The sequence below is a fragment of the Passer montanus genome, unplaced genomic scaffold (assembly GCF_014805655.1).
Source record: "Passer montanus isolate IOZ18808 unplaced genomic scaffold, ASM1480565v1 scaffold3, whole genome shotgun sequence".
In the NCBI taxonomy this organism is placed as follows: domain Eukaryota; kingdom Metazoa; phylum Chordata; class Aves; order Passeriformes; family Passeridae; genus Passer; species Passer montanus.
Genome location: NW_024367707.1, coordinates 7,720,485 through 7,746,451, shown reverse-complemented (window position 1 = coordinate 7,746,451; position 25,967 = coordinate 7,720,485). Strand labels below are relative to the sequence as shown.

At 40.5% G+C, this 25,967-nt stretch overlaps 1 protein-coding gene across 2 annotated transcripts in view; it reads right to left on the bottom strand.

Annotated features, from left to right (window-relative positions):
* Window positions 1-7,252: 7,252 nt before the first annotated feature.
* Window positions 7,253-25,967, bottom strand: part of VEGFD (vascular endothelial growth factor D) — a 30,886-nt gene continuing 12,171 nt past the window's right edge. The window contains exons 1-7 of one of the 2 annotated variants that reach the window (XM_039714324.1): window positions 25,131-25,149; window positions 20,073-20,283; window positions 15,913-16,103; window positions 13,362-13,510; window positions 11,978-12,075; window positions 9,383-9,578; window positions 7,253-7,924 (exon numbers count right to left, since the gene is read on the bottom strand). In XM_039714324.1, coding sequence (XP_039570258.1) covers window positions 7,798-7,924; window positions 9,383-9,578; window positions 11,978-12,075; window positions 13,362-13,510; window positions 15,913-16,103; window positions 20,073-20,283; window positions 25,131-25,133 — 975 coding nt within the window. In that variant the 5' untranslated portion in view covers window positions 25,134-25,149 and the 3' untranslated portion in view covers window positions 7,253-7,797. Of the gene's footprint in view, window positions 7,925-9,382; window positions 9,579-11,977; window positions 12,076-13,361; window positions 13,511-15,912; window positions 16,104-20,072; window positions 20,284-25,130; window positions 25,150-25,967 lie in introns of those variants that run through there. The other variant, XM_039714323.1, reaches the window with a different exon arrangement.

The window sequence follows — 25,967 nt, the reverse complement described above, 5'->3', positions numbered from 1 at the left end:
GTACCTGGACACTTGTTTTGTGGTCCTTCCTGGTCCCTAGCAGGAGCAGTCATGGCAAGCAAAGCCTGGATGGTGCCTGTCTTCTGCCTTCTCAGAAGTTCCAGCTTAAGTACTCATCAAGTAGGGCAGAAAAAAGATTTCTGAGCCCACAATGCAAAGTGGTGTCTGTGCTTATCCAGACATTTTAAGTCTGTCAGAAGTTGATTTTGTACTGGCAGACCCAGGGGATATCTGTCCTGCAGCCAGCATACCACTACTATCAACTCTCTAACAAGCCACCTGACTAATTTGAGAGAAATACAGTTCTGCCTGTGTCTGATTTGGATCAAATGATTAAATGACTTACAGTAACACACAGGTCTGCAGGTCTGGAGTCAGTTATGAAGCCACAGCATGTTGACCAGACTAGACTTGGGGGGAGGGGTTGGGTTTGTTTTTTTTGTTTGTTTGATTTTTTGGGGTTTTTTTTGTTTGGTTTGGGGTGTTGGTTTTTTTTGTTTTGTTTTTTGGGGTTTTTTGTTTGGGTTTTTTTTTTGGTTTTTTGGTTTTTTTTTGGTCAGCTTTACTAGATTTTACTGTCTATTTAGTTGCAGATCTGTTTCTGCTTTTGCAGCCTTGGGGCCACATCAGAGTACTTTAATGCTGGTGTATCAGCTGTGCTAGAAGAGAAGGCCTGTCCTAGAGGTCTTTTGTTTGTATCTTTGTATTTGACAAAGTCTTAAAAACTCCTGGCAATTTATGTAGAGTTCTACACTCTATGATTCTATGAGTTGGCACAAACTGGAGTGGCAGAACTGTCAGGTGGGTTTCAGCTTTAAAATGCTAACAAAATGGGTTTAACTGGAAGTTGAGTGTGTGTGAGGACTTGCTGGTGGAGGAGAAAAAGATGTGCAGTGACAACAGTAGATGGAGCTATTGGAAACTTAAAATGTGTTTGTCCTTGTGGTGCTGCAAAATATCTCTGTGCAAAGCTGAAGAACCTTAACATGGTATGTTTTATTTCCCACTACTAATGCCCCTACCCACAAATGCTCCAGAACATTTTTAGCACTGTTCTCTGTAGTCATTATAACAAATAGAGTAATACCTGTCTGCATTCTTCAGTTTGAATTTAAAGGAAACTAGTTTTGCTTAAAAAATAAGCATGAACTATCTATAGTTCTATATATTGATACTATAATTAACTCCATATTGATAGTTTGAACCCAGATTTAAACTGTAAGGCAAGAATAATTAATTTTAATTATACTTTAAAATCCATTAAATGAGACAAGTGTTTATTTAAATTGATACTGTTACTGTAGCCTTGAATATTTAGAGATAAAAAACAAGGTAAGGTCTATGGAGGAAGAAGTAATTTTTATTTGATTGTTATGACTGAGAAGACTCAGAGAGGCATGCAAACTATTCTCAAGGTGTGAAATGGAAGCCACAGATTGCAAGCTTTGTGGGGCTGGAAAGTGCTGCTCTGAGGTTAATTTAATTGATGTGGAGCAGGGCAAGGTGAAAGGTGACTGTACTCCAGGGCACAGGCAGAGAAGTGTAGGCATTCTTAGCTCTGAAAGCTTTTAGGAGTGAGCTGTGGGTAGATTTAAAATGAGATGCACAGGGAAATGCAGGAAGAGAGAGGCTGGATGACTTTCAAGAGATTTTCATGATATGCCTCATAACTCAGCTACAGGAAAATATTGATGTTTATGGCAAAGACAATATTGATAAGAAGCATTGCATAGTTCTTGTGGATGTGTTAAGATCTTCCTTGTCTTTCATCACTTGTACTGGTGATTTCATTCAGAGGACTGAATCAAAATAACTGCTATGCAACTGTATTTGAATGTTTAAACACAGTTCTGAAAAGTTAGTCCATTAATAGGAACCAGGATACACTTTCCCGAGAAAAAAGATCAAAGGATGCACATGAGTGTGCACAGACAGTGGGATTTGGGATCAGGGGAAAGTTTTGGAGAAATGCCTTGCCAGTGAGTTACCTTACAGAAACTGTTGGTTTATCTGGGTATCCTGCATTACCTTTTCACCTGGACCTGTGATCCTCAGCCACACATCAGAGATATTCTTCACCAATTAAAAATACCACTACGCATAAGAAAGTGGGGTAAAAGGCCAAGTGAAATGCTTCCTACTTTGGTACCTTATTTTTTAGACACTTAATTTGTGATCACATTCCATAACTAGATATTTTTTGTATAACTACTGTTGTATTTTTTTAAATATATATAGCATATACCAATGCAGACTAGAATTAAATAATTGATAATTCAACAATAAACATTTTAAATGTACCTTTAGATATTTAAGAGAGGAAACAGTTCATGCTAAATTATGATCCCCCACTGTCTGCTCTCAGCCTTGAATGACCTTTCACATTGAGTAGTATTGTAAAGTTTGATAAAAGTGAAAACAAAGAAGAGTGTTAATGGCCTTGAAGTCAAAATGCAGACCAAGCCCTGACACATCATTTTGTGTACTCATTTTGTTTTATTGGCTTAAGGAGCACTTTTCTTTTATCTTAATTTAAAACAGATTTTTTACCCCTGAGTTAAAAGTTTTTTGTGAGGTTTTTAAGTAACTGCTGATGTAGGTGTTTGATAAATAAAATGAATGGCAGTACATCACTTGTAATCCCTGCTTACTTGTTTTTTTAAACGTAGACTTTAATAAATGAGAACGTAGATTTACTTGGCCTGGTATCTACCTTGTAGTTCCAGAAAGAGCAATTCACTCCACAAGTCCAGAATTAGAAGATGACAACCTCTTTGGTATTTTCAAGTTGAAATGCATTTACCAGTTGTTTAGAAAATACAAAGGAAACAGCCAGCTGAAGGAGCTTCCTCAGATTCAGCTCTGGGTTCTCAAGATTTTCCTTTCCTTTTTGTTTTTACACTACTGTAAAGAAAAATAACTTTAATCACATAAATCCTGGCTTGCCGTGGTACAAGAAAACAAAAAATAAACCTAAGCACATTCACATTTGTTTTCGCTGGAGTACAGGAAGGGACCTTACGAGTCAGGTGGAGTGGATGCCCAAAGGATTCATACAGATTTATATGTTTGCAGTGTATATGAGTATGACAGGATTTATATGTGCTCTGTCAACCTTCCAGTGAATAATTCTTGCCATAAGCAATGTCACAGCATATGACCTGTGATAGCTTTTGAAGTAAATGAGAGCAGTGCTTTCAGGATGTGCTTGAATTTCTTCCATGTCACCAGCATTGGTAAGACCACACGTATCTCTGTCCTTCTGAAGTCAAGTTTGGTTTTTGCAAGTAGATAAATATTTCCTGACTCAATTAGCTATTATTCTGATTTATATTCTTCCTTGTCTCCTTCCTGAAGAAACCACGTATAAGTGTAAGCTACTACTCATAAAAACTGATGGTTTGAGAAACTTCATATGTGTTTATTTAGAATTAAAAATTATTGTTTATGTACTATCATTCGTATTACACACGTAACACATATCACATTAAAGACATTCTTACTATATGAAAATTAAGACACACCACAACAGGAATTTGTAGCACTATTATTCTGCCTATGAAATCTCTAAATCATGTCCATATGCCTAAAAAGCAAGTCATGCTGAATACAGTAATAAAAGGCCTTTCAAACTTCAAAGAGAACATTCCACTGCTCAATAACCTTCTCTCTCTGAGGGTCATTTAGTCATAGGTTAAGAGTTAATGACATCAGTCAAAAAAGAGATCTGCTATGAATTTTACATGCCACATTTAGTTCTTCTGAGTTTTTATATTAAATATCCTAATTAAAAGTCAATCTGATGTATCAATATGGAAAATGACGTAAAGCATTTCTATTTTAAAGTTTGTTGAATATTCTTAAGTGAAAAATCCAGAATTTCACCAACAAAATAGCATTGAACTTTTATGGGTTCTCACCAAAATCTAATTATCTGCATGTGTTTGCATTTTCACCCAGACCCTCTTTTTAGTCCTGGTCTTCCATACAGAGAATTTATGGCTACACCATAAAGTTAGTGACATCCAGATATTCTTGGGGCTGTGGCAGTGAAGACCATCACACAGCACTGTCATTCACAGCATTGTGCTTAAATTCTTGAGCTTTTCCACATGGTATTTCAGTGAATTTTACAGATATGCACTACATGCTCTAGCTTTGGTAACTTTCTAATGATTAGGAGACAAGGTAGCAAAGAGCAGCATCCTACAAGAGAGCGGCACAGGGCCTTAGAGCAGACAATCCACTGGGGTAGGAATTTATTTTAAAAGAAATAGACTGCAGGATGCCTGTAGGTTGCACCAGAGCTGACAATCCTGCTTGAAGCATGCAGAAGTACATTCATAAGGCTTCTACAAACTAGGCTGAAACCTCTAAGGAGAATCCAGGTTATAAACTAAATAAAAGCTTGTGTCTTGGCTGCTTAGGCCATCCTTGCTAGTGAATGTCACCACAAGCAATTTCCTTTTCCATCTTCACAGTGGGCCTAAGAACCATTCTTAATCCACAAGCTTTCAGGCACGTTTCTCCTGCAAAACAGAAATCCTTCACAGGCACAGGAACCTGTAGGGGGTTAAATTCAGTGAGAATAACACTGAATTTTACATTGACCTCCAGGTGTGTTTTTGCTGTTCACACACGCTCTGTTGCTTGAGCATGTTTGTATCTGTCCTGGTTTGGGCTGGGATAGAGTTAACTTTCTTCTGAGTAGCTGGTACAGTGCTGTGTCTTGTTTTTAGTATGAGAATAATATTAATAACTCACTGATGTTTTGGCTATTGCTAAGCAGTGCTTTTCAATTTCCCATGCTCTGACAGAGAGCAGATGCACAAGAAGCTGTGAGGAAGCATAGCCAGGATGGCTGACCTCAGTGGGCCCAGGTGATATCCCAGTCCATAGAACATCATGGCCAGTATATAAACAGGGGGAGTTAGGGAGGGGGAGTCCCATCGCCCCTGGGATGGACTGGGCATTGCTCAGTGGGTGTGAGCAATTCTGCTGTACATCATTTGTGTTCCTTGGGTTTATTCCTCTCTCTCCCCTTTCCATTACAACTACTACTAGTATATTATTCTTATTGCTGTGTTAGCTGTTATATTTAATTTTGTTTCAATTGTCAAATTGCTCCTACTTCAACCCATGAGGTTTACTTTTTCTTTCCAAATCTTCCCACTAGGGTGGTGGTAGGGCAGGTGAGTTGTGGGGTACTTAGTTACCAGCTGGGGTTAAACTACAACACTATAAAAAATATTTGCCTAAGTGTTTAACAAAGTGATCCATAAGATTTAAGAGCAAAATTTTGAGATTAAAGGTTAAATTCACCCAGAGGCTTAGACTGAAAGAAGCCTATGGATATAGCAAAATCTCATCTCCCTCCATCCCAATGGGATCTTCAGCCTGCGTTGGACATCCAGGCACTGGTCTCTTTTACAGAGGAATGTGGAAATGTGAAAAGCTCAGAGCAGGGCTCACAGTGGTGGTCAGTGATGGTACCTTTCCAGCTTAGGTATTCTAATGGCCATTGTAATCTCCTGGAGGTTAGGTGGTTCATGTTCAGATCCCTCTCCATCTCTGTAAGAAAAGCTCTGGGATATGGTGTTCAGCCCCTCAGTGACTGCCTTATCTAAGGGCCTTCTGGGGTTGAAGCAGAGTTATTTGTCTGTCTGGCAAGAGCATTCCATTTTGAAAAATGAAGTTAATTTATTCACTGGTGAGGACAGAAAACCAAGGAAGCCTCTACAGATCAACACTGACAAGACACAGATGTCATTAATACAGCATTCCAGTTGCTGAACTCCAGATAAGCTAAGAAATGTAAAAGCTTGGTTTCTTTCCACAGAATTTGGCTTTACAAATACTTTTGTGTGGTTTTACATAAAAATGTACTTTTACTCCATATACCTCTGGTGCTACCAGTTAAGTGTCAGGTTTGCCTCTGCAGCTGCCTGGCTTTCTGAGAAGTATGCTACAGGTTTAATTTATTGGCAACACAGCCATTTGGTCAGGATGCCCCCAGATGAGATAGAGGGGAGATGATGGGGAAGTTCACTTCTTTCACTCCCCTGTGGGGCTCAGGGACCTCACCACCACACAGGTGTTTAAATTTAGAGCTTCTAGGAGGAGCAGGAGAGATGTGAGAGTCTGCTTGTGGTGCCAGGCTGCTTCACCTGGTGTTGCACTGGGATTGCCTTCCCCTTCTTGTCCGTGCAGAGTTCACCTTGGTGGCACACATCCTCTCTGGAGGGGCACCCACAAGCAGGAGCCCAGTGCAGCCAGGGGTAGCCCTGCTGCAGGGGCTGCCCCAGGATGCTCACGGGTCAGTCAGGATCCCAGGCCAGCTCACAGAACAGGCAGCACAAGCAGCCTGCAGGGATGTTTGCACAGACCTAGGTCCCAGCTGGCTTAGGTAACACTCTCAACAGTCGGGATCAAATCCTAAATGCCTTACTGAGACTAAAGGCGTGTTAAATTGTTTGGTGCTTTGTCCAGCCATTCAACCAATCTTACAGGATTTGGCTTCAATTTTACTATAAAGCAATCTGGTTTTCCTGTATGAATAAAAAAGAAATCTTAATTGCACATCAGAAATCCATTTCCTGTTCCCTGTGTTGTGTCAAACATTCCATCTCTGTGGCTTTTGTTTCATGTACTCTATTCCCTTTGTTCACAGTGCAGTGTAGAATTGGAGAATTCAGCAATTGGGAAAAAAATCATACAGATGTCAAGACTATCACTTCCAGTTCAAGATTATTGCTCATAATATTTTCTCTGGACTAGCTCACACCAGACTTTGGTGGCTCAGAAAATAGTACTGCCCTTTTCTGATCTGGTTAAAACACTGTTACTCAGACCTCACACTGGGGAGAGGAATTTCAGTGCGAACGAGATATTTTCATTGCATGGTAGGCTAAAAGGAAAACCATCTTCTAGTGAACAGTGCTTTTCCAAAAAATCACTGAAGAGTTAGTACTAGTGCTGTTATCCCCTTAGGAAGATTAACACACTACACCAGGAACAAATAAATAAATCACACACATTGTCAAGCAGACATGGGAAAAAAAAAACTTCTTTTTTAATGAAACTATTGGGTCAAGTGACCTTGTTTCGACCTGGGTTTGGGCAGGAGCCAGTCCCTGTGGCACAAATGTAAGAAAACTGTACTTGAAATGGCTTTGGTGTTTGTTTTTTGTTGTTGTTTAGTTTGGGGTTTTTTTTGTTGGGCAGAGTTTTAAAATAACAAAGAAAAATCAAATCCACTCGAATAAATGATGTATTTATTTTCTTATATACACTTAAATATGGCACATCTGACAGTAGTTGTACAATAAACACAAAATGATAATCAAAGCTGAACAGTAGATCAAATAACTCAGTGCTGAACCTATTAGAAGCCAAATCCTGTACACTGAATTTCTGAAGAAAGTTTTACCCAGGAGCTGCATTAGCTAAGGATTCAGAGGCTAAGATTATCAAGTCTCAATTTCTGAACGACTGGCTGGAGACTGTGACTCTATTTCCAATACACAGTTTCATCTTCCATAATGTAACATTGAACTGGTACTTTCCAGTCTTTCTTCCATGCAGCCAGAAATTCATCAGCTGTTGTTACCTCTTAGAGAACAATTACCAATGTCCCAGAGGATTCACTTGCAGTTAGTGATTACTCTAATAAATAAATGCAGACTGGATTAATTCTTCCGCTAGTAATGTGGAAGATGTTCATGTTTACTATTGTTTGAAAGTCAGTGACAGCTACTTTGCAAAGCAGTGGATTTTCGAAGAATAGGGGAAGCTCAGTCAAGGAGTTTCTCTGCTTTGGGACCCATGAGAACCTCTCTTCTCCTTTGGACAACGACAATGCCTGGAACACACTGGTTTGGCAGTTGGGCATGTTCTGGGTTGGGATGGGCATCTGTCTTCACAACTGTGTGATTAAGGAGAAAGAATACAAAAGAGGAAAGCATTTTAATATGAAAATTCTTCACGGTCACATTCCTCAACTTTTTCATCATTGAATACTGCAATGCTTCCTACACACTGGGAAAGTGTTGGCATCCTACAACAGAGGGAGACAAGAATTTTGCTGCCTCACAATTTCTGTCTACAGTAACAAATCTTGTCCATTTGTCCAGATTCACAACTTAAGTGGTGCTTTCCTTTCTTAAGACCAATGAAGTCCTGAGGGTTAGCATTGGAAAGTGCTGCCCTTGGACTTTGCAAAGTAGCTGATCTCACTCACTGACTCAGCTTTGCTCCTCCATAGATACTGCATGGAAGTCTGGCATTAAGGTCCTGCATCTAGATTTCAGGAATTTTCAGAAGCCAAATTAATGTAAACAAATTATTTCATTGCTCCCCTCCCACCTGTCTGAAACATATAAATAACCAATTATTTCATGCTCATTTTTAGCTCTGCTAATTGTTTTAGCTATTTTTATACTTGCCAACTTTTTTTTTGTGTTTGTCCTTGTTTTCAAAGCTGAACCTGAAGATGCAAATGCTAATTCTTCCACAGCATCTTCCCTGTCAATGAACCTATGAAGCCACTGAGAGTGGACCCTGTGGGTGACCACTCAGTGAATTACAGCTCTGCCAAGGTACCCAGGGAAACTGGATGCTGACTGTCCTTATATAAACTTTGAGACTAAGCTACTGCTTGCTCCTGGGTCTCTACACAGGACCAAAGCCTTCTGAAAAATTAAAAAAAAAAATAACTAATCCATGAAAACAGGTGTTTTAAGAGGGCATTTTCTATCTGAGGTAAGACACAGAAACCTCAGAACTAATAATACAAAGAGATTAGGGAAATTTATGCAGTATAGTAGCCCCAGAACCATTTTCCTGCTTCTCAGTGGAGTCAGAGCTGGTTGAGTAGATTTATCTGTGTACAAAATTGCATTAGGTTTAGAAAATTACTTTCTCTGAGGACAAACTGGACAAGGAATGTGCTGTGTGCTCTGTGTGCAAATTTAGGGAGCCTTTGTCCCTAACCATCCATGAGATTGCTTTTAGCTGGTGCAGAGAACAGCTGTCACAGGATGGGCTCTGCCTACCTACAAGACTCGGTATCTCATTGCAAAAACTAATACCAGTTGTAGTACAGTTTTAATCATCATTCCCTAAAGATTAGCACACAAAAAAAAAGGTAGCAAGCATTGACACTTGAATAGCGGCCATGTCCAGATTTCTTAAAAATACAAACAAGCCTTAGATTCCTTTTATATGGTAAGTATTGTAAATATAATCTCCATTATTATTATTATTATTATTATTATTATTATTATTATTGTTATTGTCCCAAGTGGAAATCCCAACCAATTAAGCACTTACATCTCTAATTCAGCTCTTGCAATGTAGACACTGAATGGCAAGGATCACTTACCTGCAGGTTTCAGCATGAAATATCTTGTGTTTTAGAGCACAGCTCTCCTGGCTCTCCCTACACAAATAGCAGCTGCAGTTCTCTTTACTTTGAAAGAAATCTGTGGGACACTTATGTCTACAGATGCATTCACAATTTTCTTCATCAAATTCCATATGTTGTCCACACATAGCCAGCTCAGCAAGAGGAGGGAGTCCTGCAATGGCACATACATCTTTTAGCAGTAAGCTTTGCATGACTAAATCCTGCTTTTGAAGATACTCTATATGTTCTACATTCATTAGGAATCACTCACACATGTACTTCCTGATAGATTCTAGACTTCACAATTTCTGTTGCAACTTCCTGAGCAGAAATGGACTTGAGAGGATTGCGCTGATTATTTCACTTTATTCTATTTATTCTATTCTATTCTATCTATTCTGCTATTTCTTGTAGGTTGAACTTAACACAAAAAAGTTTTGGATGGTGTATATTGCAAGCGTTATGTTTTGGAATGCACAAATATTTACTGGACAGCAAGATTTAAAAAGATAATCTTAAAAAGGATTTAGTCTATACCCATGACAAAAAAGGCACATCCATGCAAATTACCACACCCACCACATGTGTACTTCACTACACAGTCACTGCAGAAATTTTTTTAGCAGTAATGTTATGTCTACTAGGGGGCAAGCAGGCCTAGCACTTCAACAAGGAGCACATTCATATTTGTCAAAGATGAAAGAAAATACTTTGTTTCAGAGAAAAAACAGAACAGCCAAGGGAACTCACTGTCTAATGTCTCCCCTGAAAATGCACATCTGGCGTACAATATGAAGCAAATTCCAGCAAAAAGGGAACACATTTTGTGAAAGCTGTATTAAAGCAAGCAGCACATCCCTGGTTAAAGGTCATGGCATATAAGGTGTCATTGGGAAGGTAATTTCCTGTAGCTTTACAATTAGCTCTTGGATATAACCTATGGAATGTGAAATGTAAGCTGCACCTCTGCCATCTGATCCCTCATCTCAGTGGCCAGCAAAGGCTTGCACCTTACTTGAAAGAAACTTTCATTATTATTCACTCAGTGATGAAAAACCAGTATCTCAACAGAATAAAACCTAAGGCCTATTGAAAGCAAGGAGGAGTCTGCCCAAAATTCTGGGAAGACAAACCCTTTCCTTTGGGTGATAAAACCTGGCATGTGTGGTGTTGAGTGTTTCGATCTCACTTTGTTTCAACATCAAAGGCAGATTTTAAGTTATTTTGTCCCAGCCACTTGCCAAACATAATGTACTTCAGAGAGTGGTATTTTTTCTGAGGAAGTATTGAGTGTATGTCAACAAAGGCCATAATTACACAAGCCACAGATTTTAATGCTCCAAGCTGACTATACAAAAGACTCTGAGTTAAGAGGGCTCTGGCTATTCTCAATTCTTCAGACTCAATCTAAAATAGAGTACTAATCTTTTCTGGACTGAAACGTCTAACTTGTGTTTGACTGCCTGACCTGATGGTCAGAGGATCTTATCCAGAGTGAGAAAAGATCTAACAGAAACAACTATGCAAATTATTTCTTGCTTATTAACATTAAGAGACTGCAATCAGTAGACCAGTTTATGAGGTTATTTAGCTTTATTTTAGTTTGCTAGTGTAGGAATTGCTTGCCAGATTGATTTATTGTTGCCTTCAGTGGTTTATTCTTTCTCTTGCTGAATGTAGCTTAAAGCACAAAGGCAAGGTTTATTTCTCTGTTTCCTCTAGTGCTATGACTGTGTTGTTTTGACCAATACAATTTCCTGACAAAACCAATTTTTAAAAACTTTACACAGGACTTGGAGAAAATTTTAATTCTCTTAATACTTATTGCTAGCAAGTAAGTTTAGACTTACACAATTACCACCCAGAATATTTCCTGCAATTTTCTCTGACAAATTAAAATTTTACAGGAGAAGCAGAGGAAGAAAGGCAGTTACTATTCATCTACAAATTTTATCGTCTTCCGTTTCCTTCCACAGAGTTGAAGAAGTGTACATAGTCCTGAATATGTAGGGTATATCAGTTTGAAAGACTCCTAAATAACTTAGGATTATCATTAAAAGTACTCAAATATTTTGAAAGGTTATGGAACTTTTTGCACTGACTCCAGCTAATGAGCAGGACTGGTTTTGTCTATCTTATTGCTTATTAATTATTTTCTTAAGAACAAAAAATAAAATAAATAAAAAAGTACCTGCTCCATGCAATGTATTCTAGGGCATTTTTTCTACAGTTAAGAAGTTTCCCTAATGCCCATCAGACAATTTAAGGTGCATGTGAAATAAAAATTTGCACAGGGTGCCTACTTCACAAAATCTTATAAATACTTTCCCAGGTCCCACTCAGGTTGCTGATACAGGGAGTAAAACATCCAAGCAAAAATACATGAGATGAGGGGAAGCACACATGTGTGTTTATTTTCAGGTGAACTTCCATACCATAATCCAAGTCTTATCTAGGGATGTGGAATAAAAACTTTAACTCTCTCAATGTAAAAAAGTGAAAAGACCAGAATGAGAGACAAAGAGCTTGGAGAGAGTATGCAAAAGTGTCTCTTTGTCATTCCATCTTTACCTTCTCGTCTGCTGGAATGCTGTGTGTCTATTACACATTCACATTTGTCACTATCCCAGATCCATCCATTATGGCAAAATTTGTTGGCAAAGGGGCATCTGGAAGAAAAAGAAATTGAGATAGGAATTTTAGAAAGATAATTAGGGGCATCAGAGTAGCCATTTGGCAAAATGAGCTGCTGGTGTGCTGGGTCTGCCCCTGTCCCACGTGAAGGCGTGGCACCTGTGTGCATTACTGCTGCCAACAGAAGGAATGGGGTCTGGCTGGTCCTGGTGACAGCGGGGAGCTCTCTGGTTCCCAGTGGCACAGGAAGGAAGTTTGACACCTATTTCAGACTAGGAAAGCTAGGAAAGCTTTAGGAAAGCTTTAGGAAAAAGCTCCAGTTTTGCAGCTCCACTTTTGCATAAAACAGCTTTACCCCAGGCAAGGTGGTCTTTGTCCTGCAGTATTCATGTTGTGTAACTTCACTGAATTTTGCCTCGCTGCCAGAAGGTTCAGTTCCAGTTTAATTTGCCCATGTTCATGGATGCACAGGGGACTATTTCAGTGTCAGAGGAACAGATTGACTTGCAGGCCCTTTGCTCTGGGAGGGAAACTCACAAACTGAAAAAAGACTGAGGTTCTACTGTATTTGTCAAAAAAGCAGATTCAGAGTGGCCAGCTGAGGGAGGGCTGGAGTGGCTTTGCTGAAATGACACCTCTCACCACCCCAAAGTCCATCTCAAGGGCAGTGATAAGCAGAATGCAGGGCTTGACAGAGGTTTTCCAGCTGACTTCCAGGGATTCACTCAAACTATTTCAGTTTCTAGAGTCTTTGTTTATTTATGTAGCCTTTTCTCACCAAGAGTACTAATATTTTATGCCCCATTTTGGAGTGAGATGTGAGGTCACTTTTCTCCTGTCCATGAGCCCAACAGATGCAAACCAAGACTGGGTCAAAGAGTGAAAAGCCAAGATTCACACTGATTCTGACCCAGTACGCCATACAGTGCGACAGAGGGCTTTAGCTTGAGCACAGGACTCAGTGTGCCCTGGCTAAATAATGCACAAGCAGAGTTGCTGTGTCAGGTTGAAAATGTCTATGCACACATTCTCAAATAGCTCCAGAGGAGCATAGTGCCAATATGAGCACTTTGAGTCCCTGCTGAAGAACCTAAATATCTTAGTGACTCCAGATGCTGCTGAACTGGCCCTCAGTTTGTTGGATCTGATGAGCATTCACTTAAAATTCACATGGTTTGGGTGAACTTTCTAACCATGAGCGACAACCAAGTTATTCAGAAAAAACTGTTGGGATAACAGAAAGAGAACGGACCATTATAACATTCAGAGAAGGACAAAACAATTTCCATGTGTGTAGAAGTTTGCAAATGGGGGAACTTACCCATCTTCCTCAGGGTACTGGACAGATCTTCGTATGATGGTGTACTGCTGGCGCTGGGTGTTTGATGTACACTTACAGGCCGTGTGATTGGCAATTTTGATGGGCACAGGCTCGGGAACACTTGTCAAGGGAACCGAGATCTCAAAGAGCTAGATGGCACAAATAGCATTTATTTTTTGGTTTCAGTTCTACAGTTAATAATTAGTTATTCATAGTAATTAATAATAACCATTTAAAAAAAATCTTGCATTTTTTTCCACCATTTTTTCTACCCTTGCTCTTATCTAGAGGTAGTTACCCTAAATACAAATGAGCAGAAGCACTCTGAGGGTTTTGAAGAGTCAGCAATGCCCATCAAGGTAGAAACTTGCCAAAATGGGCATTCTAGTGCTATTAATAGCTGTATTACAGCTATTAAACACCCAAAACTACTCAAAATTATTTGCAAGCAAACACAAAAACCTCTTTTGGATGCTAGGGCCAGATGGGAAAGAGGTAGGTGTTGAGAACTTTGTTTTTGGTTGTACCATCAGATGAGTCTCCACTACTTACAGAGACCTACTTAACTGTCCTTGGGTATAATCACAGTATGCATCTTTAGGACCTAACTTAACCCCCAAAGAGGAGTGAAGAAACAGGAGTAAATAGAGGAAAGTTCATTCTGCTTCAGCTAGGTTTCTGCAGGGAATCATCCTGGAAACGTCTCTCTGTTGACTACAGCAGGAGCTGAAGGAGCAAAGCAGCCTGCCTTCAGAGCATCCAGGTTGTTGAGTGATCTCTGAGTAGGCCTGAGGAGGCTCTGGTTCCTTGGGCAGCTATGTGTAGGAGCTGTTGAAGGGATCCACACTCCCTCTGCCCCTCAAACCAGCTTCCTCCCATGGAAACCAAAGCATTGGGCACCTCTTGGTGTGCCAGCAGGTTTTGGCTCAAAGCTGCATCCACCTGCAGGGACTGAGTATTCCTAAGCAGACTGCTTAGGTATTAAAACTTACGTGTGGCAGTGTCTAACTTTAGATGGCATCAATATCCTGCAGTCGATATTTTATACCAAGGGGAAAAATTCTCTCACTAATATGGGAATATGGGAATAATTCTATTAGTTGAATAAATCTGAACTGATGATGGTGTATCCAGAAATGGAACTTAGCTGGGGACTTTTGAAGGAATGCTTATTTTGAAGGATGCTAAAGGAATGTTACACTCTGCAAAATTGCAGTTTTTCAACAAACTTATGAACTGTTGCTCAAAAAACACATAAATAAATAAATATTTCTTAACCTGACCTAGCTCCCTGAGCTGATCAGATGTCTTCTGTGTGTGGCCAACAGCTCATAACAGCTTTCTCCTTCGGGTGTGGAATGAAAGCAACTAATGAGCATTGACGCAAGAAGGACGGGCCCTGATTTATTTTACTCCAGCTATATTCCAGTACAACCAGACACAGTGGAATTGCATTCCAACAAACACAAAATAAATACAGAAGTGAATTGGACCTGTTCCCCATAAGGGCTTAAATTTTCTTTTTGAAACAATTGCCCTTGATCTTTATTATGATTTAAAGAAAAGGCTTTTCATAAGTAGAATTTCATTTATTATGCCAAGTGAAATAGGAATGCACAAGACGAAGGTTTATCAAAGAGGACCAGTGTCCTGTGCTTCATCTGTGGGTATGAATCATAGAATCATAGAAAGGTTTGGTTGGAAGGGACCTTAAAGATCAGTTCCAACCCCTTACCCCCTCCCATGCGCAGGGGTGCCACCCACTAGACCAGATTGCTGATGAACAATGGATGGTTTCAGCCACAGAGTGGATTGAAGATACTAAACTTGGAGCTCTGCTCTGTCACCCACGGGAGCAAGATATCTCTGTACATAGCCTCTAGTGGGAGTCTACAGAAAGAAGCTGTCTGGCTACCCTATGCTCAGTTTTTGGGACTGGTCATTAAAATTTGGGTATCACCTGTTTCACATATTTAGTAACTGACTACTGGTTTATGCCTTTCTTTTCCCAAGAGGTGAGTGAATTGGGACATTCAGATCCTGAGGCATGCTAATTAAGAGCATCTGGTCTCTCCTGATGAATATGTCTCCTTTTTTGGCTTGCAAAATTGCACATCCAAAATTATTAGCCAGCCTTCTTGGCACGGATAATAATGTTGAAATACAGCAGCCCAACACAACAAAATTTCCTGGGGTTAAACCTTGGATACAGAAGATTCCCAGGAGACAATGCTCTCAAGGGGTCTCCAGTCCAAGTGACAATATATTAAAGAAGGATATAACTTCTGATCATCATGAGCCTGCAATTACTTTCTCAGGACCTGATTTTCCATCTCTACAGATACATAAACAATTTTTAATAATGCAGCATGGTAAAATGGTATTGCACACTCCTGCATTCACTCCACATGGATAAAGAATTAATTCTTCTGTTTGTTATGATAGTGCAGACAGATCTTTCATAACAGGATCTCAGAAACCAAACATCCTCCTTCCCCTCCCTTTTTGGTGAGCCAGGGTAAAAAGAAAACAGATGAATAGCCTCATTTACCGTTTTCGACACGTAAGTTGTGCTTGTATTCATGCAGCTGAGACTCTCCTCGTTGCAGCAGCCTCCACATCTAAACACATTCACACAGGGAGGCTTGAAAAATTTGTTGGTTGTTGTACCCAGTTCTTTGGCAACTTCCACACAGGTTTCCCTTGGCACACACTGAGTCTTTTGCCATTCTTCATCTATGACTAGAGAAAACAGCATTTTTATGAACAATCATGGCAAAGCTAAACCTCTTGATTAGTGAAGGAGAAGCATTATATAAATAAAAATTAAGTGCTGGCAGGCCATTTGCAGTTACTTGGATCAATTTGCACTTATTTGGATCAATCTAAGGAGCAGAGGGAGTCTGAGTGCAAAATTATCCCAGTAACTTACACCAGCTGCACTGGCAGAGAGGTTGTTGTGTTTATCTGCCTTTAGCTTACAATGCAAATGACCAAAATCTCAGTTAATTCCAGCAGATCAGGTAGAGCTGCATTGGTTTCCCTTAGCTGAGGGTCCCCAGCTCCACAGTGTCTGTCTGACCAAGCTGCCCCACACCCTGCTCCCCTTTGCTCCAGGGCAGCCTTCCTTATTGTCACTTTATCCTCTCTCTGAGTGTACCGCACCACGGACTCAGCAGGGCCTGGGCCTTAGTGCAAAAGCACATTAATGATTACCAGATTCTGGTCAGAGGGTTTGAGTACTCCTGGTGGATGTCAGCCAGAGAGCACAGTTTCCAAAATGCCCAGTGAAATCCAAGACAAACAGTCTCACACCTCAGTACCACCAGGGGGTTCCTGAATAACAGGAATATGAGTTCAAGCGTGAGCTGTCTATTCAGAACACCATGGCATCTTTCAAAGTCTGAATTGCTGTGGACTAATAGACTAGGCTTGACTGATTTGTTAAATTCTGACAGTCAGAAGGAATAATGAATTAACTACCTGAGCCAGACAGACAAAAAAGTGATATTTACCTAATCAACATAATACAGTCGAGTTTTGTCAAGAGGTGGCTCTCCTTTATCTGCCTTTTGCTTACTTGATTCAAGTTATGGAATTGCCCATGAGTCATCAATGCTTATGCTTTAAGTTCTTCTTAAAATGATGAAAAACATTTTTCTTCTTTACCCCTTACATCAGGCTTGTGAAATATGAAAAGCAACTTTTATACAATTAAAAAATGCTCTCTTTTCCAGCGCAGTCCACCTCCCTAGCATTGTAAAAGCAGTGCCTACGTTTACAGTGGAGTTCTGACAAAAAAGAAATCTTGGAATACTTTTAACCTACAAGATATACCTCACCTTCAGGTGAAGATCTATTTTTCTCGTTCCTGACTTTCCTTTTGTTTTTTTTAACTTTTTCTTCAACTGACTTTGTATATTTAAATAATTTTGTTTATTCCTGAAAAGTCCTTCAACAGAGTTGATTTGCTCCATTTTTCAGTCATGCAGAGAGTACAAGAAATAAGAGTTTGATGTCTGAATTGTGAAGAAGAGGCATAAATTAAGAGAAGAATAATCATTACAATTAATAGAATTTTCTAGAGCAATGTTAGTTCTATCAAACACCAATCTCATCCTAACATTAAAATAGAAACTAAAGTGTTTGCCAAACTCATTAATGTATGTGCATGTAATCACTTCAGATGTCACTTCAATGAGCATAAGCAGCGATGACCTTTCCAGCTACACACATCCTCACTTTATTAACCACTTCTTCAGCAGAAGGGCTGCTACAGCAACTGGCTGCCAAGCAACTGAGTGTCACATCTTGTTCAGAAGCCCCATTGTCACCGTGGTCATTTCTGAGACCAAGCACAGAGCAGTTTCTGAGAAATTTGTCTGTAATACAGTCTTCAGCTTGAAAGTGCTGCAGTCCTTAGTGACTGAGCAGCTCAGGGGAGGCTGTGGTTAGATTAAGTGACACAAACTTTCAGTGAATTCATTGTTAAAGCTTTAGAAAGGAGGAACGAAGTCCTGAATTTTCCCCAGTGGAGTTTGGAGTGCTGTGGAAGATACTGAAGTGAAACAATAGTAAGTCTTGCCCGGCCTTCTCATCAAAACATTTTGTTAAAACAAAACAGATGCACTTGAAAGAAAGGTCACTGTTTCATGACTGGAAAGGGTGTGGGAAAGAAATACATGTTTATGGGCTTGTGGTTTTTAAAAGAAGCTTTAGTACCTTGAACATATTAATATATTAGAACAAAAGTACTTGCTGTCCTGGGATAATTCCACTTTGAATGGAAGAATGGCCAGCAATGGGCTTTTATAATTTGAATTTCAGCACCTTGACTTTTAATGAGAAACTTGACATCTCTGTGTCTAAATTTAGACTTTCAAAGGGAAAATAGCAAGCAACATAATAGCTGTTCCAACCAGAAAACTTTATCAATATGACCATAGTAAAATAGGACCACAGAACAGTTTAGTTGGGAAGGGACCTTAAAGATCACCCAATTCCAACCCCTCTGCTGTGGGCAGGAACACCTTCCTCTAGACCAGGATGCTTAGTGTTCAATCCAGCCAGGCCCTGAGCACTTCCAGGGATGTGTCATCCACAGCTTCTCTGGGCAACCCGTTCCAGTGTCTTCCTGATACCTAATCTAAACCCTCTCTTAGCTTGGGAAAAGTCCCTCTCCAGCTGTCTTGCAGCTCCCTCTTAGACACTGGAAGGCTGCAATTAGATCTCCATGGAGCCTTCTCTTCTCCAGGCTGAACAGCCCCAACTCTCTTAGCCTGACTTCATAGGAGAGGTGCTCCAGCCCTGTGACCATCTCAAATAATTCACAGCACACTAAATGTCATAGTGACCTTATTATCTGAACATTATTTATGTTATAAATATTGAGTTACACCATTTTGCCATTGAAAAATGCCCATTTCAATGTTCTCTGCCTCTGTAACATTTAATAACATCTCCTTTTGTCATGCTGTTTTGACAAAAGGGATGCTTTAGTTTTGCAGAAATGTTTGTGTTCATTAAATGAGCAACAGTGAGTAGAGGATTACACCACTTGACTCTGGGTACTCCTAATAACTCTATGGATTTTTAATGTATTTGAGTAGAATTACAAGGGTATGTAAACAAAATGTTTATCACTATTAAAAACTGTCTTAATTGTTCTTTATGTATGTATTTGTTTTAATTTTTTTCTATACAAAACTTCTGTGAAAAGATTAAAGCCATGCCTGTGATATGAAAATCCTCTTCAGACAGGCACTTGTATACACATTTTTGTGTTGTGGCTCAGAGAAGTAATTTAAGGCCTTTGTTCAAACATAATTTAGCTGAGTAATGGTGTGTGAATGTGGCTGGGGTTGTTGTAAAAGTGGTATTGGAACAGGATCAGTAATATCTGATTTCCCAAAAGGAAAGTGATATGATAATATCACAGCAGGATAAAGACAACAAAGATTATCTTAGCCTGTCCTTCATTAAGCTACAGTTTAGATTTGCTGTAGGATGTCCATTTGCTGGACCAAAATATAGTAACTGATCTTTTGTTTTTTCATCCATGAATATGCAATGCCTCTTGAGCATCACAGCTCCAAGGAATAATATTCATATTTGCTCCAGATGGAAGGAGTGGGTTGTGATTCTCCACCTTTAGTTGCTGGTTAGTTGCCTCAAGGTCATCCTTTCTCTGGAGAAACTTCCTCAAAGAGATCAAGGTTAGGGCAACAGCTTCTTTCTCTCAATTCCCACACAGACACTGCTGCTGGTGCAGTGCCTTGTATCAGAGCACACCTAATAAAAAAGGGATTTCTATGCCTGCAGTAAAGTTTATTCATTTCTGCCTGCAAGCAAGTTCTGAGATAGCACAATGCTGCTCTCCAGCCCCTCATCCAGTCATTCTGAGCTGGTTTTTCTACATTGACTTCTCTTTCTTTTGTGCACTGACATATCCCTGAACAGTACATTTTCCCTTCGGAGAGTATGCAGAGAAAATAAGCCTGATTTGGCCCCAAAACAGGGAGGTGTACTCAGGCTGTTTTCTGACACTTTTTCATACAAAGTCATTTTCCAGAAATGCCCTGTTGTTTCTAGTATGGGTATATTCTAGGAAACCCCTTGACAGATTCTAGGCAACTTCTTCACAGTTTACCACACAAGAATCAGGGAGGGGCCTTGAAGCTGAGATAGACTTGGCCACAAACCTGCACCTACCTTTCAGCGTGTCGATATCATAGAAAGCAGCAGCAAATCTGGTAGAGCGGTGCGAAGCAGAGCGGGAGTCTAAGTTGGCCAAGCTCTTGAGTTTTAGCCTGCATTTCCACAGCTTCCAGTCCTCAGAGTGAGTGATGTGAAGCAGCTCTTCCAGGCTGGATGCTCTCCTGATCTGCTGTTCTGACCGCTCCAGTGCTGACAGAGATGTCCTCTGGAAGGAAAGGGGAAGTCAGAGAGGCAGCACTTTGCAGCCTGTCCCCAGTGCAGCACATGGAGCACTTGTCCCAAAGGGCAGCACATTACTGAGCACATCTGAGTGTGCCCGGAGCAGCACACAGAGATGTCCCAGGCTTAGAGAGTGCCCAGCACCAGATTTATCTACAGGATTTGTGCCCCCATAGATTGGGAAGGGGAGATGCCCACTTCACCCTCTTCACCACAGCCCTCAGAACTATTTGACAAATGCAGAGTTTACTGTGTCCCTGGTCTCCAGGAAACCTGGTGGACACTGGCCACATCACTGCTGTGCCTGAGCTGGCCAGTTGTGCCAGAGTGAATCCCAGGTCACCCCACAGGTAACCTGAATCAGTTCAGCTGGAGAGCCCAGCCCATGTGCCTCTGCAACATGCTACCTCAGGTGCCAAAACTTGGTTCCAGCCTAGAGACACCACTGCAGGGTCAGGTGGTACAGCTGGAAGCTGCATGAAGTACAAGGGCCCGTCCATATCGCAGGCAAGCACATCAGCCAACGTGCTGCAAAGTGCAGGATGCATCTGCCCTCTCCCATTGCGACTACACTTGGGTCCTGCCCATGTGCAGCCCCAGAGCTGTGGCTGTGCAGCAGCATCAGCACAGTCACTGCATTTTCCACCTGTGTGATGTTCACGACCACTCTGCTCCCATTGGAGGAAGCTCCCTACAAAGACCTGTACCACCAGTTTGAAGTTAATAGTCACTTTAAAAATGGCTGTTTAACACTTCATATTGCATAGTATCCTGTAACAATACTGCTTTCTTTGGCTGCTGCTTTCTGACATCTGTGTTTGTGCCTTTATCAAGGCACTGAGTATTTCCACTGACTCACCAGATCTGCTGAAAACAGTCTCCAACACAAGTAAGAGGTTATCTTTGTAAATGTCTGTGTTGCACTGGGCTGGTGCTCTCTCAGCTGTACTCTCTGGTCATACAGTGAACTGTATTTTTTGACTTGCCAGCTGTCATAAAATTCCAGCTCTTTAAAGCAAGGCTGCAGTACAAGAGGCTGTTCATGAGGTGTGTAGCAGACAGCAGTCTGAACCAGTGGCAAGCGAGTGCTCTGTGTAGGGCTGGGGAAGGAGTGAGGGAAAGGGCCACCTATAACAGGAAGATTTTTAGATGAGATCTGAAATCCAAGCACTGAGTGCATCTGTTACTTGTTATAAAGACATCTGTGGCATTTAGTTTGCAACAATACAGATGTTAGCCTGTACACATGGGCCAAGTTAATTTTTGGGTAATTACCTTTCACTGACCTAAAATTCCTTAAGTAGTTAACTCAGAAAAATTTGTTTGCTCTCCTTTTATGCCCGTACAGAACATTATATTGTGTTTTAGCAAGTTGCCATATTTCATTATAGAGATGGCTGCTTCATAGGTGAATGATTTCTCATGTATTTCATATGTGGTCAAAACTAGAAACCTCATCTCAATACTAATGGACAAATAGCTCTGAAGGAATGTGAATACTTAGCACCAGTAACTGAATTTCTAGACAGTTTTACAAACAAGGTACCCAGAATTTTGCTGATCCAGGAAAGCTGAAATTCATCTTGAGGTCAATGTGTCAAGACTTATTTGTTCTAAGAACCACAGCTTATGTTCACTCCCATTCACAAACTGTCTCCTTGGTCTTGCAAAACATGCAAGTGTAGGACCAGAGCTGGCATGGTAATGGGACCAAAGATATCAAAACTGAACTCTGTTAAGCATTAACTTTTTTCCTCTCTCTTTGTGGTACAAAGTAATGTTCTAGCTGAATCAGCATCCAACACTTCTAAACTAGACTTAATTTACAGAGAACCTGTAAAATGAGATGATAGCATCCTGGAACTTGGAAGATATATCCCTGCACTTCTTGTAAGAGTCAGCAGTTTGGGGTGACTAGCTTCTCAATTTCTCTTACTCCTATATCAAGAGGTTTTATTAATCACAGAATTGTTAAGGTTGGAAAAGACCTCTAAGATCATCAAGTTCAACCATCAACCCAACACCACCACTGTGTTCACCACTAAACAAAGCCCTGATTATTAGATGAGCAAAATATGAGCTTGCCTAATCTATTCAGCCCTGAAGTCAATCTGTTCCCCTTTCTCTCGTTTCCTAACATTGATCCAAGCTCTGCAGCTTGATGGAATTGCCTATCACGATAACACAAGAATAATTGTATTCCTGCTTCTTATATTTGCCTTCTTCCCAGAGGGAACACATTTCACAGCTGCCTTTTTAACTTCACAGGATTCCCTATTCAGTACAGAATTTCCTGGTGCCCTTTCCCATAACGACAGCACTACAGAGATAAAGTATGGTCTTTGCCTCTGAGCATTGCTGACACTAGGCAAGATGGTGAGCTGAAAGCACTGCTGGTGTCTAAGGGAGGTCTGAATCTCAAGTAGTTATAGGATTTTACAGTGGGGACATCTATTTTGTTTGTGAGCTGGTTGCCCTGAGCTCCTTCTGTAGCAAAGACAAGAAATATAGACACTTTCAGAGCACGATTCATTTGAGATCACACTGAAAGTCTTTTTTTCTGGATGACTAGCAAGGCCAAGCTTACCAGATCACAAGAGGTATTCAGTATGGTAGATCTTTGGTCAAACATATCTTAACACAGCTATCTGGGGTATAAAACATCTGAAGAGAAGCACTGAATTTTGCCCCAACCTTGCTAAGTGTCAAAACAGGAACAGTGAAAAGCCCCTTATGTGTTTCTTTTGATTTGTTTACAATGCTCTTATCTAGAACCTTGTTCTAAATGCTTGCTAGAGCACACAGCAGACTGTTAAGCCACCAGAAGGACATCCTTATTGTAGTGCACCTTGACCACAGAGGTGGCTTCCCACATCTTAAAAGCATTGAAAAGTAAAAGCTTGAAAAATGAAAAATGTAGAAGGTGCATCAGCTCCATCAGGAAGACAAAGCCCTACAGCCTGAACTGCTTCTGCTGGCCACCCTCTTCCTACACCACAGCACCAAATAGATCATTGTCATGAAATCTTTCCAAAGGATTCAATTCTGATCATCCTATTTTGAAAAGGACAGCACCAAATAAAAACAAAGAACCTCTTACAGTCTCAGATAATACCACGGATGAAGTGCAATAGGGCACCATGCAGGTCTGCAGACTTCTTTCATATACTGCTGTTTAAATTCAAGCTCTGTTTAGATATAGACATGTTCTGGCTGACTGAAAAGACCTACTTAGAAGAGTGCAGCTTTGGACAGAAATATGAATAAATGTGAAACTGGAGGAGGGTGTTAGATTCAGCAGAATCCCAAACTTTCCTATAATTTCATTTAGGATCTTATGCCCTCTCACCTTGATAGCAAGTGGAAAGCAGTTAAAACTAGCATTTGAACAGGAGGGAAGCTCTTCACTCAGCCACAGAGCAGAGGAAAGATACATAGATGTCTGACATTTCACTGACATTTCTGGGAGATCCAGCTCCTCACAAAAAGCACAAGGGGAACAGAACCACTGACTGCTTCCCCTGACTGTTGACATCTGCACATCCCCTTTCCCACTTTTTAGATATCCTTACCTCCCTTTTTCCGTCTTTGATGATTGATTTCCTTCCTTCCTTCCTTCCTTCCTTCCTTCCTTCCTTCCTTCCTTCCTTCCTTCCTTCCTTCCTTCCCATTCTCCACTCTGCTCTCAACATCTTGAACAGCTTGGATCCCACTGTGCTTTCATATTGTTTGTTTTCACTGCTCTCCCCATATTCTGCTAGGTGGGAGTCTAGTGAAACCTATCTCAGGCTGAGCTGGTCAGCCTCCAAGTCTAGAGGAACATCCATTTTTTTCCCTTCCATGCCCTCATCCAACTTTCCTTCACATTGACACAGATTTTAGTAGACAGCTTGAGGGTGAGCTGTCATCATTGTGGAAGTTGTTGGTTGTAATGGTTGCAACCAAGATGTGGAGCAGAACTTCACTGCACTTGGCATGGTACCCATAGGGAGCAAAATCATGAACTCTGGCTCCAGAAACTTTAGAGTATGCATTAAGAGTTGAGAGAAAAACAAATTGGACAAGGGTTCTTTGGGAAAGGACCACAGCAATGTCATTTCCGTGCTCTCAAAATGAAAAAATTACCTGTGGATCCATATTACTGGAAAGCTCCACATGTCCTAAACTTTCAGTACCCAGCAATGTACAGCCCACAGTCCACCAAAGACATAATGCTATTCCCTGTGAGGAATGTTTGAGTAGAACTTATCAATAACAAATATCAATGTAGCAGGCTTAAGTAGTTCATTCTTATCTCCTCAGCTTGCTGCTGCTATTAATGTAAATTTTCTAAGTACATCATCTAAAAACAGATCGCATATCCCGAGATAAAAATTAGATTCATAATTAACTGAAGTCACATGTTTTCCAAAACACTGACCTCTCATATGTTCCAAAATTATTCTTCAATTCAAAAAGGAATATCTGTTTTCCTCTATCTTGGCTATGAGCAATCATCAGGAAATGATAACGTGAGTTAGCATTGTGATTTTTGGATAATTACAACTCTTGTCCTTCCAAAAGAAACCATAATGGGCTATCTTTCTTCTTCCCAGTAATTGCAGATGCCAGGAAAAGCCTACAAGTAGTCAGCATTGGAAAGGAACAAGAGAAAAAGCAGTGATACATCCAGTGGCCACCTTGGACACCGACTAAAATCAGCCACTGAGTTCATTTCCCCACTGATTTATGCTAGTCCAATGTTTGGCCTATGTGTCATGTCATACAGATGCACAATCCCACAGACAGCCTGCCCTGCTCAAACTGGGCTCTTTCTTGAGTATTAGTACTGACCATTCTCTCTCAGGGGCTGCAGCTCTGCAGTTTGCACCTCTTCTCCACCCTGACAAGCTCCTAGATTTCCTGCTTAGGAAAAATAAATCAAAATTATGTCTAAGAAAGCCAGCAGAACCCACCTTTGCAAAACTCCTTTTTATTGACATGTGCTGCTCTCTTCAGCAGCATTAATGATGTGTTTCAAGACCTCCTGGAGGTATTTTGAACAACAGAGGAAAGATGTGGAGTACAACAGTAAAAAAAGGCCTGCTGAGGGGACTAAATTTATTTGAGGACCTGCAGCATAAAAAACATATGAGGTTGTATTTAAGAAAACAGATGCATGAATGATCTGCATTGATGCAGATGAATAATACTTTGTGTGCATAGGAAGGCAAAAATAAAAAATGATAGAAACTTATATTTTGCTCAATCTGCCTGCATTTCACTCTGTACTCAAGCATGCTCACAGACCCAGGAAATATATCCTGAAAGCTTTACACATTATTACTTTCCTTAAGCCCCAGCCTCACAGTCTTTCTCTACAGCAGGACATAAACCTCTGCTTAAAGCTAAACACATGTAAGAATTCTTCTGATAAGGAATGTTTTTCTGAGTTAGGGTCACAGATGGTGTCATTGCAAGTGCTGCATAAATACCAATGGAAATTTTCAGCACTACCACTGTGTCTGGGGCCAGGACAAATGATTAAGGAACCTCTCGATAACCTTGCACTTTTTTATGATCCATCCTCTCAGCAGCTAAGCAATAGAAAGAAGGTAACACATTTATCATGCCAGCTGAAAGCAGATTGTAGCTGCATAGCACAGTGATGATTCTCTTAATGCCATTGTA